The sequence below is a fragment of the Lissotriton vulgaris genome, unplaced genomic scaffold, assembly GCF_964263255.1.
Source record: "Lissotriton vulgaris unplaced genomic scaffold, aLisVul1.2 SCAFFOLD_663, whole genome shotgun sequence".
In the NCBI taxonomy this organism is placed as follows: Eukaryota; Metazoa; Chordata; class Amphibia; order Caudata; family Salamandridae; genus Lissotriton; species Lissotriton vulgaris.
In genome coordinates, this window is record NW_028255020.1 from 355,840 (window position 1) to 375,760 (window position 19,921).

At 47.0% G+C, this 19,921-nt stretch overlaps 1 protein-coding gene and 1 long non-coding RNA gene across 6 annotated transcripts in view; one reads left to right on the plus strand and one right to left on the minus strand.

The window, feature by feature from the left end:
* LOC147659347 (kidney mitochondrial carrier protein 1) overlaps positions 1-19,921 on the plus strand; it is a 267,840-nt gene that overhangs the window by 172,162 nt on the left and 75,757 nt on the right. For all 5 annotated transcript variants that reach the window (XM_086951827.1, XM_086951826.1, XM_086951825.1 and 2 more), the window contains exon 8: positions 2,143-2,281. In XM_086951827.1, the coding sequence (XP_086807953.1) occupies positions 2,143-2,281 (139 nt within the window). The remainder of the gene's footprint in view (positions 1-2,142; positions 2,282-19,921) is intronic.
* Positions 1-19,921, minus strand: part of LOC147659348 (uncharacterized) — a 138,704-nt gene that overhangs the window by 13,198 nt on the left and 105,585 nt on the right. The window lies entirely within an intron of this gene.

A 19,921-nucleotide genomic window follows, 5' to 3' on the forward strand; every position in this document is an offset into this window, starting at 1 on the left:
CTTTGTGACAAGGGATCGTTTACTTTAGTGTTCCCATGCAACCACCACCGGTTTTTGATGCCAAGCCCCATCAACTAACAATAGTAGAAGGGGTTTTGCACAATGAAAAAAGTCATTTTGAGGAAGGCTTTGCAAGGACAGACCTCACATTGCTTCACGCTAGGAGACCAGAGCTGAAAAATAAAAGTTTGAATTATTCAGAAAAAAAAGACCTCAATAGTAAAAATGTATGTGAAGAGAGAAATTCAGCTATTTGAAATTGTAGATTTCTGACCCATCCAATTTGGATTTTTAGTAAGCCTTTTTTCGATCCAACGCTTGCTATTTAGGAGTGTCCTGAAGTAATTTGTTAATTAAACATGTAGGAGAACATCTTTCCTTCTGTTAATATCATTCATGTAATGTAAGATGCATTGGTAAAGTGCATGTGCTCCTGTTGGCATGTTGGTGGTGAATGTCAAATGTTTGTTACCCAACCTGGTGATAGTCATTTTATGAACCTCAGGATGGTGTCAGAGAGAGTGGAGCCCACCAGGCTTCGAACCCGTGATAAGATATCCAAACGCATATCCCTGTTGTGTGTAATAATTTTATTAATGCAATTTTATGTAGAACCAGCATGGTCCAAATACATGAGAGCGCTTTTTAGGAAAAAAGATATAGTTAAAAAAGAAAATGAATGAACAATAGAACAATCTAAGTTACACACAAAAGCAATACATTAAAGATCGAGGGGAAGCAAGTTGCGGACTTTGCTAAATGACAAGGACCTAAATACAACAGATACATCAAATAGTCAGCAGGGAAGCCAGGGCAGAGTATATACACATGAATACATTTCTGAAATGCAAAAATAAGGAGAATATCAAACATGTAAAGTTCAATGTATGAAAGCAGAATTAGGACAGACAGCAACGCAGAGTAGCAACGTGAAGGGAGGTTGGAGAGATATATACATGGTGTAGTAAGGGAATCAAAGGCTGAATGACACTATGGGGAGTGGAGAGCGCAGCAGCAAAGTATCAGAATGATAAATGTAACCGAATCCTCAAATACTTCTGAAAATATTTGCTGTATGGTTTGAACTTGTGTATGGGAAGCACTGTTTAGTATCCTAAATGATCTGGTAAAAACCTGCCCAGTTATAGCTTTCTTGGATAGATTCAACATTTCTTTTCATTGTGCCAGAGTTTTAGACATGAACTGACGAGGAAAGGTGTTTAAAGTGAGACACAATGAGAGGATTAGTAAATGGTGATGTGTGATAAGTTCTTGCCTATGCTTTATACAAACGACTCTCGGTTCAAAATTCAGCTTTCATACTGATGATAGGATTAAAAACAGCGGACCATGTTTCATCTTCTTCCTCGGCTCCCTGCAGTGTTTGCCTCTGAAAAGGAAAGTTTTTTTTTAAATCACTTAGTCTGATTCCTAAATCTCTGGGTGATGCATGACAAACCCCAGTATCAGTTGATATGATCCTAACCAAAGTCTACAGATTCATTCTGATGCTCCGCGATTGGTGGAAGAATGTTCTCAGTGACGCCTCCAAGTGGAACTCGCTTCCCTTATCTGTTTGGTCAAGATCCTCCCTTGAACTTCAGGTTTATAGTTCTGTTAGCATTGGTTCCTTCCGAGCACCAAACATACCCTTGTAATGAACGTTGCACTTTACAAAAGGGCATAAATCAATAAATGAATGTTTCACGTGTTGGCTGTTATTGTGTAAACCGTGATGAATGGTTATTTGTAGTATTATACCTGGTAAAGCCACAGCTTTGGGTCAACATTTTGTTGTGCTACAGAAACAATGGTTTCTGGACCATAATTGTAACAATCGGCCCATCTGACAAATATTCACTATCCTGTATACCATAAATAAGGCAATTGCCTTATTTATGGTAAAGAGGATAGTGAATAGATGTTTAGAAAATGTAATGAATTAATCATTCTTGTCATCCTCTAAACTTTTCACACTTAGGCTGCAAATTGCTACATTTTGTGTTAAAAATATTTACCTAAAGGTTAATAGAGGATTTTTGCAAAATGTAAATACTGAAAAAAAAGTTTGATCACCGCCGATGATATTATGTTGACACTGCTGTATAGCATACCTTCTAATTTGTCACCATCTTTACTCAGCTCAAGTCTGGCCTGTGGTTTAGCAGGAGCAATTGCATCAAATCCTGTTGATGTTGTGAGAACACGGTTGATGAACCAGCGAGTCTTACTTAACTCTTCAAGTTCTTGCTACAAAGGTACTCTGGATTGCTTTCTGCAGGTAAATGTTTATCCATTCATAAGTATATTATGGTTTAAATCTTTTATTGAGTTTTCACAAGAAACAATACAATATGACCTCACTTTGACCAGAATGCATGGCGCTGTAAGCTTCGGTGCAATAATAATAGGCATACTCAGTGCTAGCGGAAGCAATTCGGCGTTGTAGGTCACCAATAACACCCCAACACAAAACAACAGATCCCTCCCCCATCCCGCCCCCCTTGTCCACAAAGCAAAAGGGTAAACCCATTAAAAAGGGGAAAGTCAATAGTGAGAATAGCATCAGTGCGTGGTTTCTGTTTCCGCTTGGTCGCCCTCTGATCTGGAATTGGGGTGTCTGCCAATCTGAGAAGGCGCAGGTATCGGGGGCAATTTAGTTCACGGAGCTCCCCTGTGAGAAGAGTTAAGAATGGCCTCTACAGCTCCGGGAATTCGTCCCCCTGTCCAGCCTGTACCAGGGATAGCTTCTCCATTCCGAGCACCATCCACAGCCTATGCAGCCAGCCAGTATGTGGGGGAGCTTGTGGTGTCCTCCAATGTGCTAGGTGGTTCTGCGTGGCCGCCCCTAATGCAATAGCGATCAGGCGGCCCCTCCGTGACTTCAAGGGATACATCAGGGCATTCTGCAAACCCAGCAGGATGTAAGCAGGGATCGCGGAAGTTGGGTGTCTAAGTGTGAGTCTATATCGTCCAATATCGTGCCCCAATAGCCCTGTATGTGGTCGCAGCTCCAAAGCAGGTGTTCCAGTGTGCCCAACTCCCCACACCCTCTCCAGCAGCGATCGCTGATGCGGGGGTCAAACCAATGCAAGCACTCAGGTGTGTGATACCAGTAGGTGGCCACTTTCATTCATAAGTATATTAAAGGAAATGAGACTCTTGTTACAAAATAGCATTTGATATTAAAAACCAAGGAAACTCGCACAAATTGGATAACCAGGCGAATCTGTGTGTAGCTGCAACTCTCACTTCAATCAATTCATTCTGATTACCTAACACAGTGGAACATGGGTATGTGCTCAACAATCCCTAGCCAAATCAATACCCCATTTATTTTATTTAATACAGTACAATGATTACAGTAATAGTCTTAACAAAGACACAATTCACAAACGGAACCTCTTCTGATTTATACATCATCTGGAGTCCATCCTGCAGCTTTACAGGAACTAACACTATTACAAACACTCCCTTCTCCATGCTTCTCTGCATGCACACCTGTCCAGTTTCCATATATTCAAAACCCCTTTGGTTGTCAACATAGCATCCAAAGTGTATTTTCAAAACCCTGTAACCTACAAACACTTCAGACAGGTGTGTAATCTGTTGTAGAGCATTTTCTTACAAATCTTTCATAAATGGATTGTGACTGTTCACAAAACACTCTCTTTCCAATGGATGGTAAAATGACACAATTTTGCAGGATTCTATCTCAAAGTGGGATAATTGCTACAGAAACGTGAACATCATTAGCTTAATCTAATGTGTGCAGAGAAAATGTATGAGAACACATCTGTGTAAAACATTAACATGTGTATAGTTACCATATGCTGAACAAGGTGGCCCTCTGCCCATTTGCTATCACAGTGCCATACCACTGTTTCCCCGAAAGAACATGACATGCTCAAACAAGATTCTGGTACTGCTTTCTTTAACTTAATCCTAAGCAAACCATTCATCACTCTCAAAATCAACACTCTTTACAATACCCTTTTAAAGCAAATCAAGACACACTGCACACAGAACATTGGAATTGCCCTGGCCCTTACCCTTTCATTTCATACTAATTTGTTTAGAGTCCCACTCTTCATTTGGCATAGAGCCTAGTTCTGCAGCTCTTTCTTACCTTGTTAAGAAAAAAACAATGGGTGGCACATCATTCTCTTTTCAAGCGGCCAAACCATGGAACCCTTTAACCCCAACATAGGATCCACTAATAACCACCTTCTCTTCAGAAAACTACTCAAGAATTGGCTCTTCCCCACATAACCACCATATGAAAACAGATAGAAATATATCTCTGTTGTATATAATCATTTATTTCTACTGTAGATATGTACCTATATATGTGAATTGCTTTGTATAAACATGTAGAATACTTATGTTTTAAAGCTTATTATACATAGATAATCATTAGTTCTGCTTAACAAATGTACATACAACTGAGTTACATTATTCTGTTTTTAACATGTATACAAGTGACTGCATAAATAAGAATCTTTGTTCGAGGCATGTGGGCTGCTGAATTCATATCTGTGCATAGATTGCCGCCTAGTGTTGGGTCCGGATGATTGCACCTTGTTGTCCTGGAAGAGTCTTCGAAGTATCACGAGATAGGTGACTCCTCCCCTGGACTACAGTGCGCATGGGCATCTTCTCCATCCTCAGATTGTTTTTCGCCATTGCGGCAGAGATGGAGATAGTAAAGTAAGAGATGGCCATGCAAAAGATAATGCTGCAGCTGCGACAGGCACCGGGGAGGAGGGCGGGCGATATGATTATCTGCAGCCCTACATGCCAAGAACAAATGCATACGGGTAAGTAGCATATTCCGTTCGAGGCATGTGGGCTGCTGAATTCATATCTGTGCATAGACTGTATAGCAGTATCTCCTTTAGCGGTGGTTACCTGTGCCAGCTGCAGAAGTTTGAAAAAGATTTTTGAGGACAGCCTGGCCTACAGCAGCTTGCTGCTTTGCTTGCACGCCTACACAGTAGTGTTTTGTGAAAGTGTGTATGGTAGTCCATGTGGCTGCTCTACATATGTCTTCAAGAGTAATATTGGATGCCCCCATTTTTCGCGTAGAGTGTGCTCTTGGGGGGACAGTTAAAGTGCAATTTATGTACAGGTATATACAGATATCTTCATTGGCCAGATAATGCTTTTCAAACAAGGATTCCTAGGGTTCCTATCCGGATCCTGGTCATCTGTCTTGTAGAGGAGATAATTTCTTCAAGGCAAACGGAGGTGCTCCGTTCCTCTCGTGTTGGCGCTGAGTCAAGAGTGGACTAGCATTATTGCCACATCGGTCTCAGGCTGAAGTTGCCCGGTCTGACCCCTTGTTCTGACATGGTTTTTGGCTCCATTTCTGAGTGATGATGACTTTAAGCTTGCTAACATCTTGAATCTGTATTCTTGCTTTGTGTTGGTCCTTTTAAAGCCTTTTTCCAGACCTAGAAGCATACACTAGAGGATAGCTGCTTAATATGATGATGGATCCCTTATTCTTGACTCTAATCCATCTATTGCCTATTGGCTTTGACATAATTATGTGTACTTTCATCATCCTACCTATAGTAGAGGGTGGATCCTGTAGTCCTGACTTTATATTACATATTGGTATGGTTTGTGTAGGTACTCTGACAGAGCTAAGTGTTATTTCATCCTTCTCAGGCCTACAAGGCCCAGAACTAGAGAGACTCCATTTTGCTTTCTGTCCCTGCAGAACTGAGATGCTTGCAGGGTAAAGGTAATGTTTTAGTTTTGAGCTGTTGTTCACTTGGAGAGAACCGGTCTGGGCCAGCCCTTATCTGTAGGCTGTATTATTCTCTGTGTGGAGGACACCACAAAAGGCCGGCCGGCCGGGTGTGTGTCCTTGACGCGGAGTGGTGCAGAGATCTGATGGGCGGCGGGCTGATGGCTGGAACTTTCCATGAGTAGACTGCAATTCACTAATATGGAATGCTGAGGCGGAGTCAGTTAGTTGAGTTGGATTGGAGCAGAGGAGAGGAGTGGAGTTGCAGAAGGAGTGGAGAATCAGAAAGAGTTTGAGCTGGAAGGAGTTGAGTTGGATTGGAGCAGAGGAGAGGAGTGGAGTTGCAGAAGGAGTGGAGAATCAGAAAGAGTTTGAGTTGGAAGGAGTTCAGTTGATGATTGGAGCAGAAAGAGTTGAGTGCAGAAGGAGAGGAGTTGGAGCAGAGGAGAAGAGACAGAAGATGCTTGGAACAGAGAGAAGACAGACAGTCAGCTGGAACTGAAGGAAGCAGTCAGAAGCAGTTACTTATCAGAAGGAGTTGTGAACAGCTGGAGTCTGAAGTAATGCCTTTTGGAAGAGACTGAAGTTATATCATAGATTAATCTGTGGGAGCAGCTGGAGTGAATTGGACATTGGAATAGAGAAAATTAGACAGAGTGAAGAAGCTAGTGGAGCGAACGGTTATCAGAGCGGCAGAAACTATTAGACTGAAGTTGGAAGGTGGAGAGAGTTCGTGGGGGAGAGGAATCCAGTGCAGAGTGATCAGCGCAGATGTGTGTCCAAGAGTGCAGGAGAGGATCTAAGACGAGCTAAGGCACAGACGAGAGAGGAGCCCAGATGACAGCTAGAGCAAGACCTCACACTCCTTAGGTGATACCTTTCTTTATATTTAAATATTAACCTTGTCCCTATTGTATGTCTAATCCTTTTTCTTTCAGCGGTGTGCAGTCTATTTACAGTTCCTGTTAGTTACATGTGGATGTAGTATAGTAATAGAGCTTTACAGAGACCCCGCAGATCTGTGTATGTGTCCATTCCCATTTTATTGATATTGTAATAAAGATACCCCAGTTCTTAGTGAACCAGTGTGCATGTGTTGTTCTTATGATAAAGCTAACCTTTCTTCTAACCAGATGCTGTCAAAAGGAAATAGGAGCGCTTAAATCACGGAATAACTTTTGCATACAGTGTGTGCTTCTTGTTCTTATAGTGCAGGTAACCTTTTTTTCTAGTCGGGTGTTACAGCCAGAACAGATGCTACCCCTGATCAGGTAAGTAGCCACTGAATAATTAGGGAGAGAGAGGAGCCCTTGAGCTAGGAGAATAAGTTATACACTAAGTAATTCGGCCATTCCATAATATTATTGTAGTAGTGAACCTCTAGTGAATAGTGAGAGAAACTTCCCAACATAGAGAGAGAGAGCTGAAGGTATTCATAGGAAAGTGATCGTCGTTGGGATGCGGCGTTATACCCACAGGATTGTGGCTTGCGAGAGCACCGGAGGGACACGGTGTGTAGTGAGATTGCTGCTAGAGAGAGAGTGGCATTAGTGAGAGCACTGATTGTGGTCAGTGTGTATACCCACAGGATTGTGGCTTGGGCCCTGGATGAAATAATGAGAGCACTGGGGGGATACAGTGCCTATCTTGAGCGAGCACTGGGTGTAACCAGTGTGTAATGGTAAATAATCAGAACTGCCCCAGGGTAGATTAGTCTGGGCCCATGTGGTCGCGAGACTATGAGGTATGAGTGTGGTGTAGGGCATGGACGTCCTTAGTAATCAGTGAGTATTCCTAGTAATCCCTATAGATTTAGTGGTGTTTCTGATGATATGAGCTTGTATATTGCGAGTTCCCCATCCTCAGGTAGGTACCCAGGTGCCTGGATAGATGGGTCCTGAGGAGGGAGGTGGTTGCGTTTCGGCTGGGTTGGTGGTGCTCTGGTGAGCTGATTCTATCTGGTCTGAGAATCCGGTCGTTACACCCCTAAACTGTCCTTCTGTCTTGAGAAAGACCCGCTGTGACCACCAATCGGGGCGCACTAGGGTCGAAACATCGACGAACATCATAGGCCCAGAAAGACCAGGATCCGGATAGGAACCCTATGAATCCTTGGTTAAAAAGCATTATCTGGCTAATGAAGATATCTGTATATACCTGTACATAAATTGCATTGTATATTTTGCCATTCACTGAGCACCTTTCACAGAAAAACACTCTATATTTGACAGTCACCACAAGCATTGAATGTTAGAATGATTACAATTCAGATACCAAATGTTTGAAAATCTTTCACTACTAGCCCCCACTTCTCCCTCTCAGGTCTTTTTATCTATCGACCCCCGGGGCCCACCTCTAAATTCACTGAGGAACTCCTGGAGGTAGCTCACGCCTTGGTCATGAGCTCCCCCAACTTTACTATCCTGGGAGACCTCAATCTCCACTTTGACTCCACCTCCGACCCCACCATAAGTAACCTTGTGGCGGACCTAACTGCCCTACAACTGATCCCTCTTCTCCAGTCCACTACTCACTCAGCTGGTCACCTACTCGACCCTGTTTTCACTAATATCTTAGAAGCCAGAGCCGACCCACCTAAACCCATGGGCTGGACCGATCACTTCCTCATTAAATTCGTGATATCGGCCGATATCCAACAGAAAAAGGATACTCCTCCTTCCCGTCTTAAACGGCCCTGGCATAAACTACAAAATCAGGATCTCTTTGCGATCTTAGGTGAACCTACTCTCGCATCCACTAACAACATCAATACGTCCTATGCCTCCTTTCAAGACTGGATCACTAAAGGACTCGACGCCCTCATACCTGCCAAATGGTCTAGAGGACGTAGCACCCCCTCGAACCCATGGTATGATGATAATCTGAAACTTCTTAGAAAGGAATGCAAGGTAGCAGAACGTAACTGGAGAAAGCACTATACGGACATGGACAAAGCTCTCTACCTGTCCAAATTAAAATCATATCATAAAGTGATACGCGCGGCTCGCGGATGTATGACGGTACCACGCGTACTTTTACAACGCGTACCGTTACCATGCTACTTTTACTTGCGTGGAGGGGCGCTGGATAGTAAATTATTTAATTTACTATTCCAACTCCAGTCCCCGTGGACTCTAGGGAAAGGAGTTGGATAGTAAATTAAAGTATTTACTATCCTGGAGCGCCCCCCAGCGCATTTCGTTGTAATGACCTGCGTGGTAAAAGTAGCGTGCTAACGGTACCGCGTTGTAAAAAATGCTTGGTAACCGTTGCATACCGCGGCTCGCGCATCCTTTTACGCTAAGGAAATCAACAACAGCCCCAACCCTACGAAAACCATTTTCAAACTGGTTCAAAAACTGCAAAATTGTGGCAACCCTGTCTCGTGCATCTCTTCCATGCAGCAGTGTGAGGAACTCGCCACCATTTTTATCGAAAAGGTAAGAAAAATGTATAACAATTTCCCACAGAACCCTCCTGACCGCACTAATTCCTCCAACTCATCTCTTAAAGATACCAGACTTACATGTCTGCCTGCAACTTCCCACGGGGAGCTAGCCAAACTCTGTAGTAAGGTGAAATCAGGTGCCCCTTCAGATCCCATGAGACCGGCTCAATTTTTAGAGGCCCTGGACTTCTTTCTTCCATCCTTGGCCACACTCCTCAACCTCTCCTTCTCATCAGCAATTGTTCCTACTTGCTGGAAACAGGCTTGGGTTACCCCATTATCAAAAAGCCGACCCTGGACCCCACAAAACCGGAAAACTACAGGCCCATCTCTCTGCTTCCCTGGGTGTCCAAACTAGCAGAGGCCCATGCCAACACAGTACTTTCTAACCACATGGCCAAAAATAACATCTTGGACCCCTCCCAACACAGGCTCCGGCCAGGGCATAGTACGGAGTCCGCCCTTCTTTCCACCACCGAACATCTCCGGAAGGTACTAGATGCAGGTCAAAGTGCTGCGCTGATATTATTAGATCTCAGCGCAGCCTTTGACACGGTCTCCCATAACATCCTGATGGGCCGCCTGGAAGATATAGGGATCAGCGACCGGGCCCTCGATTGGTTCCGCTCGTTCTTGACGGGCAGATCCTTCCGTGTCTCAGCACCCCCGTTCACCTCCCAATCTCACCCTATCGGCCAAGGAGTCCCGCAGGGGTCGGCTCTCAGTCCATCCCTTTTTAACCTGTATGTACAGCCCCTTGCGGCAGTGGCTAGAGAATGGGACCTCACGCTGGTGTCGTACGCCGACGACACACAGCTGGTTATCACCCTCACTGAGGCCCCCTCAACCTCTGCCGAGAGATTCAGGGATGGACTGGCTGCAGTTGCCCATTGGATGACAGGTAACTGCTTACAACTCAATGCAGGGAAAACCGAGGTCCTGCTCCTTGGCAAGAACATCAGCTGCTGGAACGACCAATGGTGGCCATCATCGCTAGGCCCCACTCCCCCCCCCCCCTAAATCCCTAGTAAAAAACCTGGGAGTCTGGCTGGACTCCTCGCTGAGCTACCAAACTCACACCAAAAGAGTAGCAGCTACGTGTGTTGGCCTACTAAGGAGCCTCAATTCCATCCTTGGGTTCTTTGATCCCAAAACACGTCAACTCATAGTCCAATCCATCATCCTCTCCCAGCTGGACTATGCTAGCGTACTACTGTTAGGCGCTAACAAAGCAGAGACAACGAGGCTCCAACATATTCAGAATTCTGCGGCCAGAGCTATAGTTGGCCTTCCAAGGAGATGCTCTGCTAGAGCCACCATACGAAAACTCCACTGGCTCCCAGTAGAAGCACAAATCCAATTTAAGGCACTCACCACTGCATTTAAAATTCTCTAAACTGAGGGCCCCGAACTCCTCCGCCCGCTCCTAACACCCTACACCCCCCAGCGCAACCTGCGCTCCCTAGGTCAACATCTTGTAGTTTTCCCCCGCACAAAACTCTGCCGTGTCGGGGGTCGCTCCTTCAGAACTATAGGAGCGAAACTCTGGAATTCCCTTCCCCCGAACATCCGCTGCCTTGACAATCTACCAGCTTTCCGTAAGGCAATAAAAACTCACTTGTTCCCACTTCCTTAAACCCTGACCCCCCCCCCCCCCCCCACCCCACTGCCCCAGTAGGTTATGCTATGGTTTCTCAGCGCCGGGACGCCCCGTTGCTGGGGCAGCTGTCGCGCTTCAACAAACTCGTAACATGACATAACATACAATTGATCTATTACATGACTTGAAGTTTTTGAGCATTTATTTCTCTAATTGTGGGACTGGTATCAGAGAGTCTTTGTTCTCATTAATGAAAGTTCCCAAAAGTATAGTGTAGTGTTGACACGGGCGGCCAAGGCCTTAAACCTTGAGCTCCCTGTCGCGGCCGTGAGGACTAACCTCCTCACAGAGGTCCTTAAACTGCAGGCAAGCTCCAGTGAGCCTCTGCTGCCGTTTAATGAGGCCTTGTGTGACGTTCTTGTGGGCACTTGGTCCAAGCCCGCCACAGGTCCGCCTGTGGATAGGAACGTGGCCAGACTCTATCGCCCGGCCCCCTGGCGACCCTTGCTTTTTGTCCACCCACCCCACCCCAGAGAGCCTGGTCATCCAGGCCTCTGGGCAAAACTCACCCAAACCCTTGCGGAGGGTCGAGATGCAGCGCGGTATTCCATCCGGTTTGGGCTGGATACCACGGACTCACTGGGCAGGGCGATGGCAACGACAGTGGCGGTTCGACGCCACGCCTGGTTGAGGTCCGCCAACTTTTCGGCCGATGTCCAGGCCACTCTTCTGGACATGCCATTTGATGGCCGTCTCCTCTTTGGCGACTAGGCAGACCATGCGCTTGAGCGATTTAAGGACTCCAGGGCTACGGCCAAGTCCTTGGGCCTCTCGGCCCTCGCCGGCAAACGGGTGCCGCTCGCTCCTTTCGTGGCCAAGGAAGGGGCGCCCCCACGCGTGCTGCCTGCCACGCGCCGCAGAATGTCCAACAGCGCGGTGGCGGCCGTGGAAACCGCCCTGGCGGCGGTCGGGGACAACGGCGGGGCCAGTCCACACCTTCCCCCGCAGCACCTGCCTCAAAACCCTCCTAGTCCGTGCTTTCTGGCCCATGTGATGCCAGTGGGGGGCAGGGTTCGCAATCACCTCTTCCACTGGCGCACCGTCACGTCGGACAGGTGGGTGCTGCAAATCGTCCGAAGGGGCTACTCCTTCCCCTTCGAGGCGACCCCTCCAGCCATGCCACAGCAATTCCACCGCGTGTCGGGGATCACTTGCAACTTCTGTAAGAGGAAGTCACGGCCCTCTTGGCCAAGGGGGACATCAAGCGCGTTCCTGGGCCAGAAGTAGGGTGTGGTTGGTACTCCCACTACTTTCTGGTACCCAAGAAGGGCAAAGGGGGCCTACGCCCTATCTTGGACCTACGGAACGTCAACGGCTTCCTCCGGAAGGAGAAGTTCAAGATGCTGGCTCTGGCTCAGGTCTTAGCTGCCCTGGACCCAGGAGACTGGATGGTAGCGTTGGACTTGCAGGACGCCTATCTTCACATCCCCGTCCTGCCGGCCCACCGGCGTTACCTCAGGTTCACGGTAGGCCACGAGCACTTTCAATTTACCATGCTCCCCTTCGGCCTTACCAGCGCCCCACGGGTGTTCACCAAAGTGATGGAGGTGGTCGCAGCCCATCTGCGCAGGTTAGGGGTTTCAGTCTTTCCCTACCTCGATGACTGGTTGTTGAAGGCGGGCTCGTCCCAGACAGTCGTCGGCCACCTCCAGACTACGGCCGATCTCCTGCATCTGCTGGGGTTCTCCGTCAACGTGCCAAAGTCACACCTGTGTCCCTCTCAGAAGCTCCTCTTCATCGGAGCGGTTCAGGACTCGGCGCAGTTTTGGGTTTATCCACCCGAACAGCGGGTTCGGGATATTCAGGCTCTGATTCCGATCTTTCAGCCTGTAGCCCGGGTCTCGGTCAGGTTGACGCTGCAGCTTCTGGGGCTGATGGCCTCCTGCATCCTTCTGGTGCATCATGCCCGGTGGCGGATGCGGGCTCTGCAGTGGGACCTGAAGTTTCAGTGGGCCCAGCATCAGGGCAACTTGTCCGACCATGTCTTGATCTCGGAGGGCACTGCAAAACAGCTGCAGTGGTGGCTCACGGACCGCGATTGGGTCAGTGGCAGATCCCTCTTCCTACCCCACCCGGAGCACGTAGTTGTGACGGACGCTTCCCTCCTGGGTTGGGGGGGCCACATGGGAGAGGCGGAGCTCAGAGGTCTCTGGTCTCCGGCGGAGTCCCAGCTCCACATCGACCTTCTGGAGCTGCGGGCGATCCGACTTGCACTGAAGGCATTCCTCCCCTCTGTCCGGGGGAGTGTAGTGCAGGTGTTCACGGACAACACCACCGCCATGTGGTACTGCAACAAACAGGGCGGGGTGGGGTCGTGGACCCTATGCCAGGAGGCTCTGCGCCTCTGGCAATGGCTGGAACATCCAGGCGTGACCCTGGTGGTTCAACACCTGGCAAGTTCCCTGAACGCCAGGGCGGACGAACTCAGCCGTCGGTGCATGATGGATCACGAATGACGTCTGAACTCGGACGTGGCGCAAGGCCTCTTTCAGAAGTGGGGAGAGCCTTGGTTAGATCTATTCGCCACAGAAGAGAATGCGCAATGTCATCAGTTCTGTGCGTTGGCGTTTCCAAGGCAGCACTCGCTCGGAAACGCTTTTCGTCGCGAGTGGAGTTGCGGTCTATTGTACACCTTTCCGCCTATACCACTTCTGCCCAGAGTGCTGAAGAAGATCAGACGTGACCGGGCCCAGGTTATCCTTGTGGCTCCGGACTGGGCACGGAGATACTTGCTTCCCGAGCTACTCAGCATGTCAGTTGATCCCCCGATTCGTCTGCCTCTTCGGGAGGACCTTCTGTCGCAGCAGCAGGGGATGGTACTCGACCCGAACCTGTCCAGTCTCCACCTACAAGCTTGGAGATTGAGCGGTGACAGTTGAGGCCATTTGACTTGCCTCCCGAAGTCTGTAATGTCATTCTGGCTGCCAGGCGTCCCTCCACAAAGTCGGTATACGCCTGCAGGTGGAACAGATTTGTGGCATGGTGCACAGCAAAGGCTGTGGATCCACTCTCTGCACCCCTTTCTGAGGTTTTTCTCTTCCTTCTTTCTCTTGCCCAGCAGGGCTCTGCTCTGGGCACTATCAAGAGCTACCTTTCTGCCCTTTCCGCCTTTTTAAGGCTCCCTGATCAGCCTTCCTTCAAGTCCCCGATTGTAAATAGGTTTTTGAAGGGCATCACACACATGTTCCCTCCTGTTCCTTTCCTGATGCCCCAGTGGGACTTGAATCTTGTACTTACCTACCTAATGTGTGCTCCTTTTGAGCCGCTCCATAACTGTCCTCTCCGTCTTCTTACCTTGAAGACTGCTTTCCTGGTTGCCATCACCTCTGCCAGGAGAATGAGTGAGCTTCAGGCTCTTTCTTCTACACCTACTTTTCTCCCTATTCATCCGCACAAGGTTGTGTTGCGGACGAGACCTTCGTTCCTGCCCAAGGTTGTCACGGCCTTCCACATCGGGCAGTCCATTACCTTGCCCACCTTCTTTCCACCTCCGCCTCCCTCGAAAGAGGAAGAGAGGAACCACCGTCTAGACCCAAAACGTGCGCTCTTACTATCTGGATCGCACACTCCAGTTCCGGGTGGATGACCAACTCTTTGTTGGTTACGTGGGCGCTAAGGGAAAGGCGGTGCACAAGCGGATCATCTTGCGGTGGATCATCTTGTGTATCCAGGCGTGTTACTCCTTGGCAAAGAAAAAACCTGTGGGACTACGGGCTCATTCTACCTGGACCACGGCGACTACCACTGCCCTGGGCCGAGGAGTGCCCTTGCAGGATATCTGCCAGGCAGCTACGTGGGCCTCGCTGCACATGTTTGCAAGACATTATTGCCTGGACAGCCAAGTCCGGAGGGATGGCTTCTTTGGCCATTCTGTCCTCCAGGACTTTCTGGTGTGATTATTGGTTCGCAGACCCACTACCGGGGTTGGTATTGCTGGGGTATCTATTCTAAGGTAAGGAATCTATCACTAACGTGTCTCTTTCAGATGCACAAGTTACTACTTGTGTAACGATATATCTGTAAGAGACATTTAGTTAGTGATAGATTCCTTACCGACCCACCCATCCTCCCCGTTCTGCAAACCGATATCTAGGGTTAAGGTCATCCCCTTTCAGGGCCCTAATTTCATGGCACCAGTGTTGGTTCTATCATGGCTCTGCGTATCTGGCGGAGGAAAGGCTGTGTATCAGAACTGTAGTCAGCGCGCATGGTCGGCGTCTAAGTACTCCGACGACGTCATTCCGGCGCTAACAACGCGGACGACGGACGTGGAGCCGCGGACGACGCCTGCCGGCGCGCAGGGGTATTGCTACGCAAAATTTTCCGGATCCAGTCTGACGCCTGGGGATATTCTAAGGTAAGGAATCTATCACTAACTAATGTCTCTTACAGGTATATCGTTACACAAGTAGTAACTTGTACTTCAAGGCCTAAGCTCTACAAGCAAGCTCTCTCCAATTCTCTCTCTTTCCCTTTCCTGCTCATCATGCTCCCTATTTCTTACCTCATAGGCCATCCTTATGGTATCTCCTTTCCTCTTGATCCTGGTGAGCAAATCTGAGCTTCACCCACTCAAACTCACTTTCTTTCTCCTCCTCCTCAACCATTGCTTTATGCATATTAGCAATATTTTGTCTTACAAATCACAAGTGGAGAGAGAGAGTAGTCCTTGCCCTCATAACATCTTGGCTGGACCACGCCAATGCCTCATACTGGTGTCTCCCTCAGTACCTACTCAAACATCTGCAGTTGGTACAGAATGCTGCAGCCTGACTTGCTTAACATCTCAAACACTTTATTTCCATCTCAAGGATTTGCACGATCTGCCTGTGCGGGAGAGAGTGATATTTAAGGGCTTGGTGTTGACCCATAGAGCTTTCTATGGCCTTGGTCCCAGCTACCTTACTAAGAGATTCTCAGATAATCATCCCTCGAGAACCCTTTGCTTATCGGATGATCTGTTGGCAGTGGTTCCCAGGATCAAGTGGAAGAAATATGGAGGCACTTCCTTCTCCACACTGGCCGATATAGGATAGAATGCCCTTCCTTTTCATCTGCGTGCGACTAAGGACGATGCTCTGTTGGCAGTGGTTCCCAGGATCAGGTGGAAGAAATATGGAGGCACTTCCTTCTCCACACTGGCCGCTATAGGATAGAATGCCCTTCCTTCTCATCTGCATGCGGCTAAGGACGAAGCCTCCTTCAAACAAGGTCTAAAACGTGGCTGTTTAACTGTGCTTTTTGATCTGTGCTCTGTATTTGTCAGACTTTGGCTCGATATACTGTGAGATCGGGACACACTATTGAGTAGCTGGGTGCATTTAACTGCCAAATTCAAGTTTAGGGTCTCAGCTAGACTTAACCTCCCCAAGGGAACAACTCCTGATGTTGATAGTGGTATCTGGGAAATCAGTGAAAGTATTTATCTTTGGGAAATCTTGGAAAACAAACTTGGGGACATCCAAGGTGTGTTTGGGTAAAACCTGTATCTATAGGCTCAGAAACCCTAATACCACAGTACTTCTTCCCTGGGTTCCTATAGAGGCACCCACACAGGAGTCCATCGTGGTGTTGTCTCTCCTCCCCAGTCTCCCTAGCTGGTCTTTGATGTAACTCGCAAGGATATCCCTGTTCTTGTTCCTGTGGATCCTCTGTCCAAACACAGATTTTTTAACTAGTCTAGGGACAGGGTTTCACAGCCTTCCCCCAACAAACCTTTTATCTGACATGTTGCTTTGTGGGCTTTAAAGTGTGCTAATTAGACTTAGTGCTCTGTTGTTGAAATTTAAAATTGGCTTTTACACTGCTTGCAGCCATCTGTCAGACCCGGTTTAGGGGGCATCAGGCTAATGGGCCTCTACTGCAGGTGCTGTCTTTTTTCCTCATAATGTCCTGAGGTCCTCCCTACTGTGGCTTTGCAAAACTGGGCCAAGCACAATGCCTTCAGTACTTGACTCTAGTTGATAATGGTGGCAAGCAGTCACATGCTTCTCAGAGAGGTAGTTTGAGGATGCCCAAGCTCCGAACTCAACAATCACTCGACAACGCAATGAAAGATTGTCCAACCCAGTGCTTTACTTTAATAAAGAAAAGTATTTTAATATGCACAGAAAAAAGCACCATTTAACAAAACAAGCTACAGGTATTTATGCTGCACTAGCACTTAGGCATCTGCATCTGGGAGCATGGGTTCCCTCAATGCTTCTGTCCTCCTGGGTGTTCCTTCTCATAGGCTATTTAGTTCCCCCCCTTCCCCTCCAATCCGGGTTCCAGTTCTTTCTGGCCAGGTATTCAGGCACATGTACAGCTTTTTTTCTTTTTACTGGTTTGGATGCCTGGTTCACTCAGCAGTCCACAAGTTCTGCATAAGAGCCACTCGGTTCTTCTTGGGTCGAAGGCAAGGACCTGCAGCTTGTGCCTAGCTCACTCCATTTTCTAGTAAGAGCTTTTCCCGCACTCGGGATGTGACCAAACAGGGCAGTAATGGAGGCCATCTGAGTTTGTGCAGGGCTCTGGTGTAGACACAAGCTTCCAGTTGACAAGCCCACTTCTTGTGAGATGGGGTCAGAGGTCAGCTGTCTACCTCGGCACAGTGTCTGGAGTGGCAAAACCCAGCCATGGCAACAATTTATTGTTGCAGTGATACAGGCCATTCGGTATCCTTCCTTGATGCAGCAGCCTAGTCCTATCTGGCACTCTAGGTTGATTGGTTGATTTCATCTTCCATTTGAAAGCAAATTTCAATACAGAGTCAGCATGTCTTATTTACATATGAATAGTTTGGGCTTATCCCAATTAGTGAAGGGTCCTACACATTCTGCTGGCCACACGCTTGACAGGATCTTTTCAAACAACCCCCAGCTGTCGGTCGAGGATATTCTGCTCCTTACATGGTCTGATCATTCAGCCATTCTGTTTAAGATTACTTTGGTTGGTGGCACCACTGTACCATGGATCCTACACAGCACTAGGATAGCGCGCAGATGGAATAAAATCAACAAGCGACAATTTCAACATCTAATTACCATCTCCCAACCGGTTTATTCTGATGATGTGGATAGGAATGCTGAAATTAATAAGTCTTCAAATAATGGAGGAGTCTGGCATGGGGAATCTCCAATAGCATTTATTCTACTTCCGCTCCAGCAGTAGAGTCTCTGAGGATTCGCCAAAGAGTCTGCTTCAGCTTACAAACTACTCATCTTATATACATTTATAGTCACATAGTAACTAGTGAAAGACTATGATCTCAACAAAAAATTATCATAAAATACAAAGGTCCTCAAAAAATATGTAAGGGTACACTTTAAACAAACCATTATTCACTTACCTTGACAACACAATGAGGAGTTTGTAGTATTTAGAACTGATCGTATGAGAACATCTGTGCAGCATCAGCTTCCTTTTGGCCTCTCAGGCCCTGGTGACAGTTTACAAGACTAATTGAGAGATAAACGCCTTCCTTTGCAATCTTTCAACAGGAAGGAATACATTCTAAAAGGCATTAAAACCCCCACAGGTAGGAGGAATCAATACCAAGGTTGAAAGAACCTAGTAAATGATTATAAAGCCATCATCTTGATATTGGATGACTTAGTCACTTTTCTCAGCTTAGGAGTAGTTACTCAGATACTGACAGCCTCTAGAGAGGTTCCTCAGGGATGATTACCCTGGCTCCTACCCAGTTTCTTCTTAGTAATCCTTGTACTCTAGAATCCGTTATACAGATTTTCGATACCTTCCAAATTCTATAATCTTCAGAAGCTTGCAGTACGGTCATAGAACTGGTTCTTACATTTGCTGGTAGGGCTACGCTCATGTACCTTTAAAATTGTTTCTTCGTGGTCTACTGCAGCACAATCCTGCCTCTGAATGATAATAGATATTGTTTTTGAGAGGTTAGTCCACAATCCGGTTTGGAACAAAACTGTAACTAAGGAATTATTTCTATTATTCCAAGCTTTACAATTATTTTTTTCGAAATACCAACTTTAGGGATCAAAAATTCACCATGCATGCACAGCATTGTTGCACAAAATGCATCATGGCAAACCCTAATTTTGGAAAATGTCTCTTTCTGCAAGGCCACCCCCAAACTTTTTGCCTTCCTCCTCAACTTTTTCTGACTTCATTTTTGTTGGCTTTAGGGCTTTGAGCACTTTACAACTGCTAACCAGTGCTAAAGCGCATGTGCGCTCTCCCTAAAACATCATAAAATTGGTTCATATCCAAGTGGCATGGTTAATTTACTTATACGTCCCGAGTGAAGTGCACTACATGTGCCCACGCCCTATATATCAAATGGTGCTAGCAGACCTCCAGCACTGATTGTGCCAATCACTTAAATAAATCTCCAACCATGTCCCAGGCCGGTAATTGCAGAGCTTGTGTGTACAGTTTACACTGCCATGTCGACCTGGCGAAATAAACCTATTGCCCTTCCCAAAACTTCAGGAATCTGTGGGTAATCACAAAATTCCTACCACCCAGTGTTGCCACACTTCCCCCATTAAAATGGTACCATATTTGTGCAGCTGGGTCTAGGGTCCATGACCGGTACAGTTCAAACCAGAGACCATGTAAAAACAATGTGGTCCTTGCATGGTCCATGGTTTGGTCTGAAATAATGTTTTAGTTTTCAGAAAGGTATAGCTTTTTGGGTTCCCCCAGGGGTTTCACAATTGTTTTCACCGCAAACTGTACGCAGGTACAAACCACAAAAAATAGATAAAACGGATTACCACTAGGAAAAATGAGAAAACTGTGGTCATTTTTTTTCTACGCTGCTTGGAGAAATCAAATGATTTCTTGCATTGCCCATTTACCTTTCCCTCCCCCCACCTCCCTCCCCCCCCCAAAAAAAGGCAACACATTTTGCTATATTTTTGGCTAGTTCTCAGTTCCTTCCAGAGAAATGCACAATTTCTGGGTATTTTTTGGGGAATAACCAACATGTGGCGATTAAAGGAAGCAAATTTAGTCAGATTCCCTTTTGTGGAAAAATGTTATGAAGGCTTGAGCGCTAAGTGCCCAAGACATTACCATTTCCTGCACA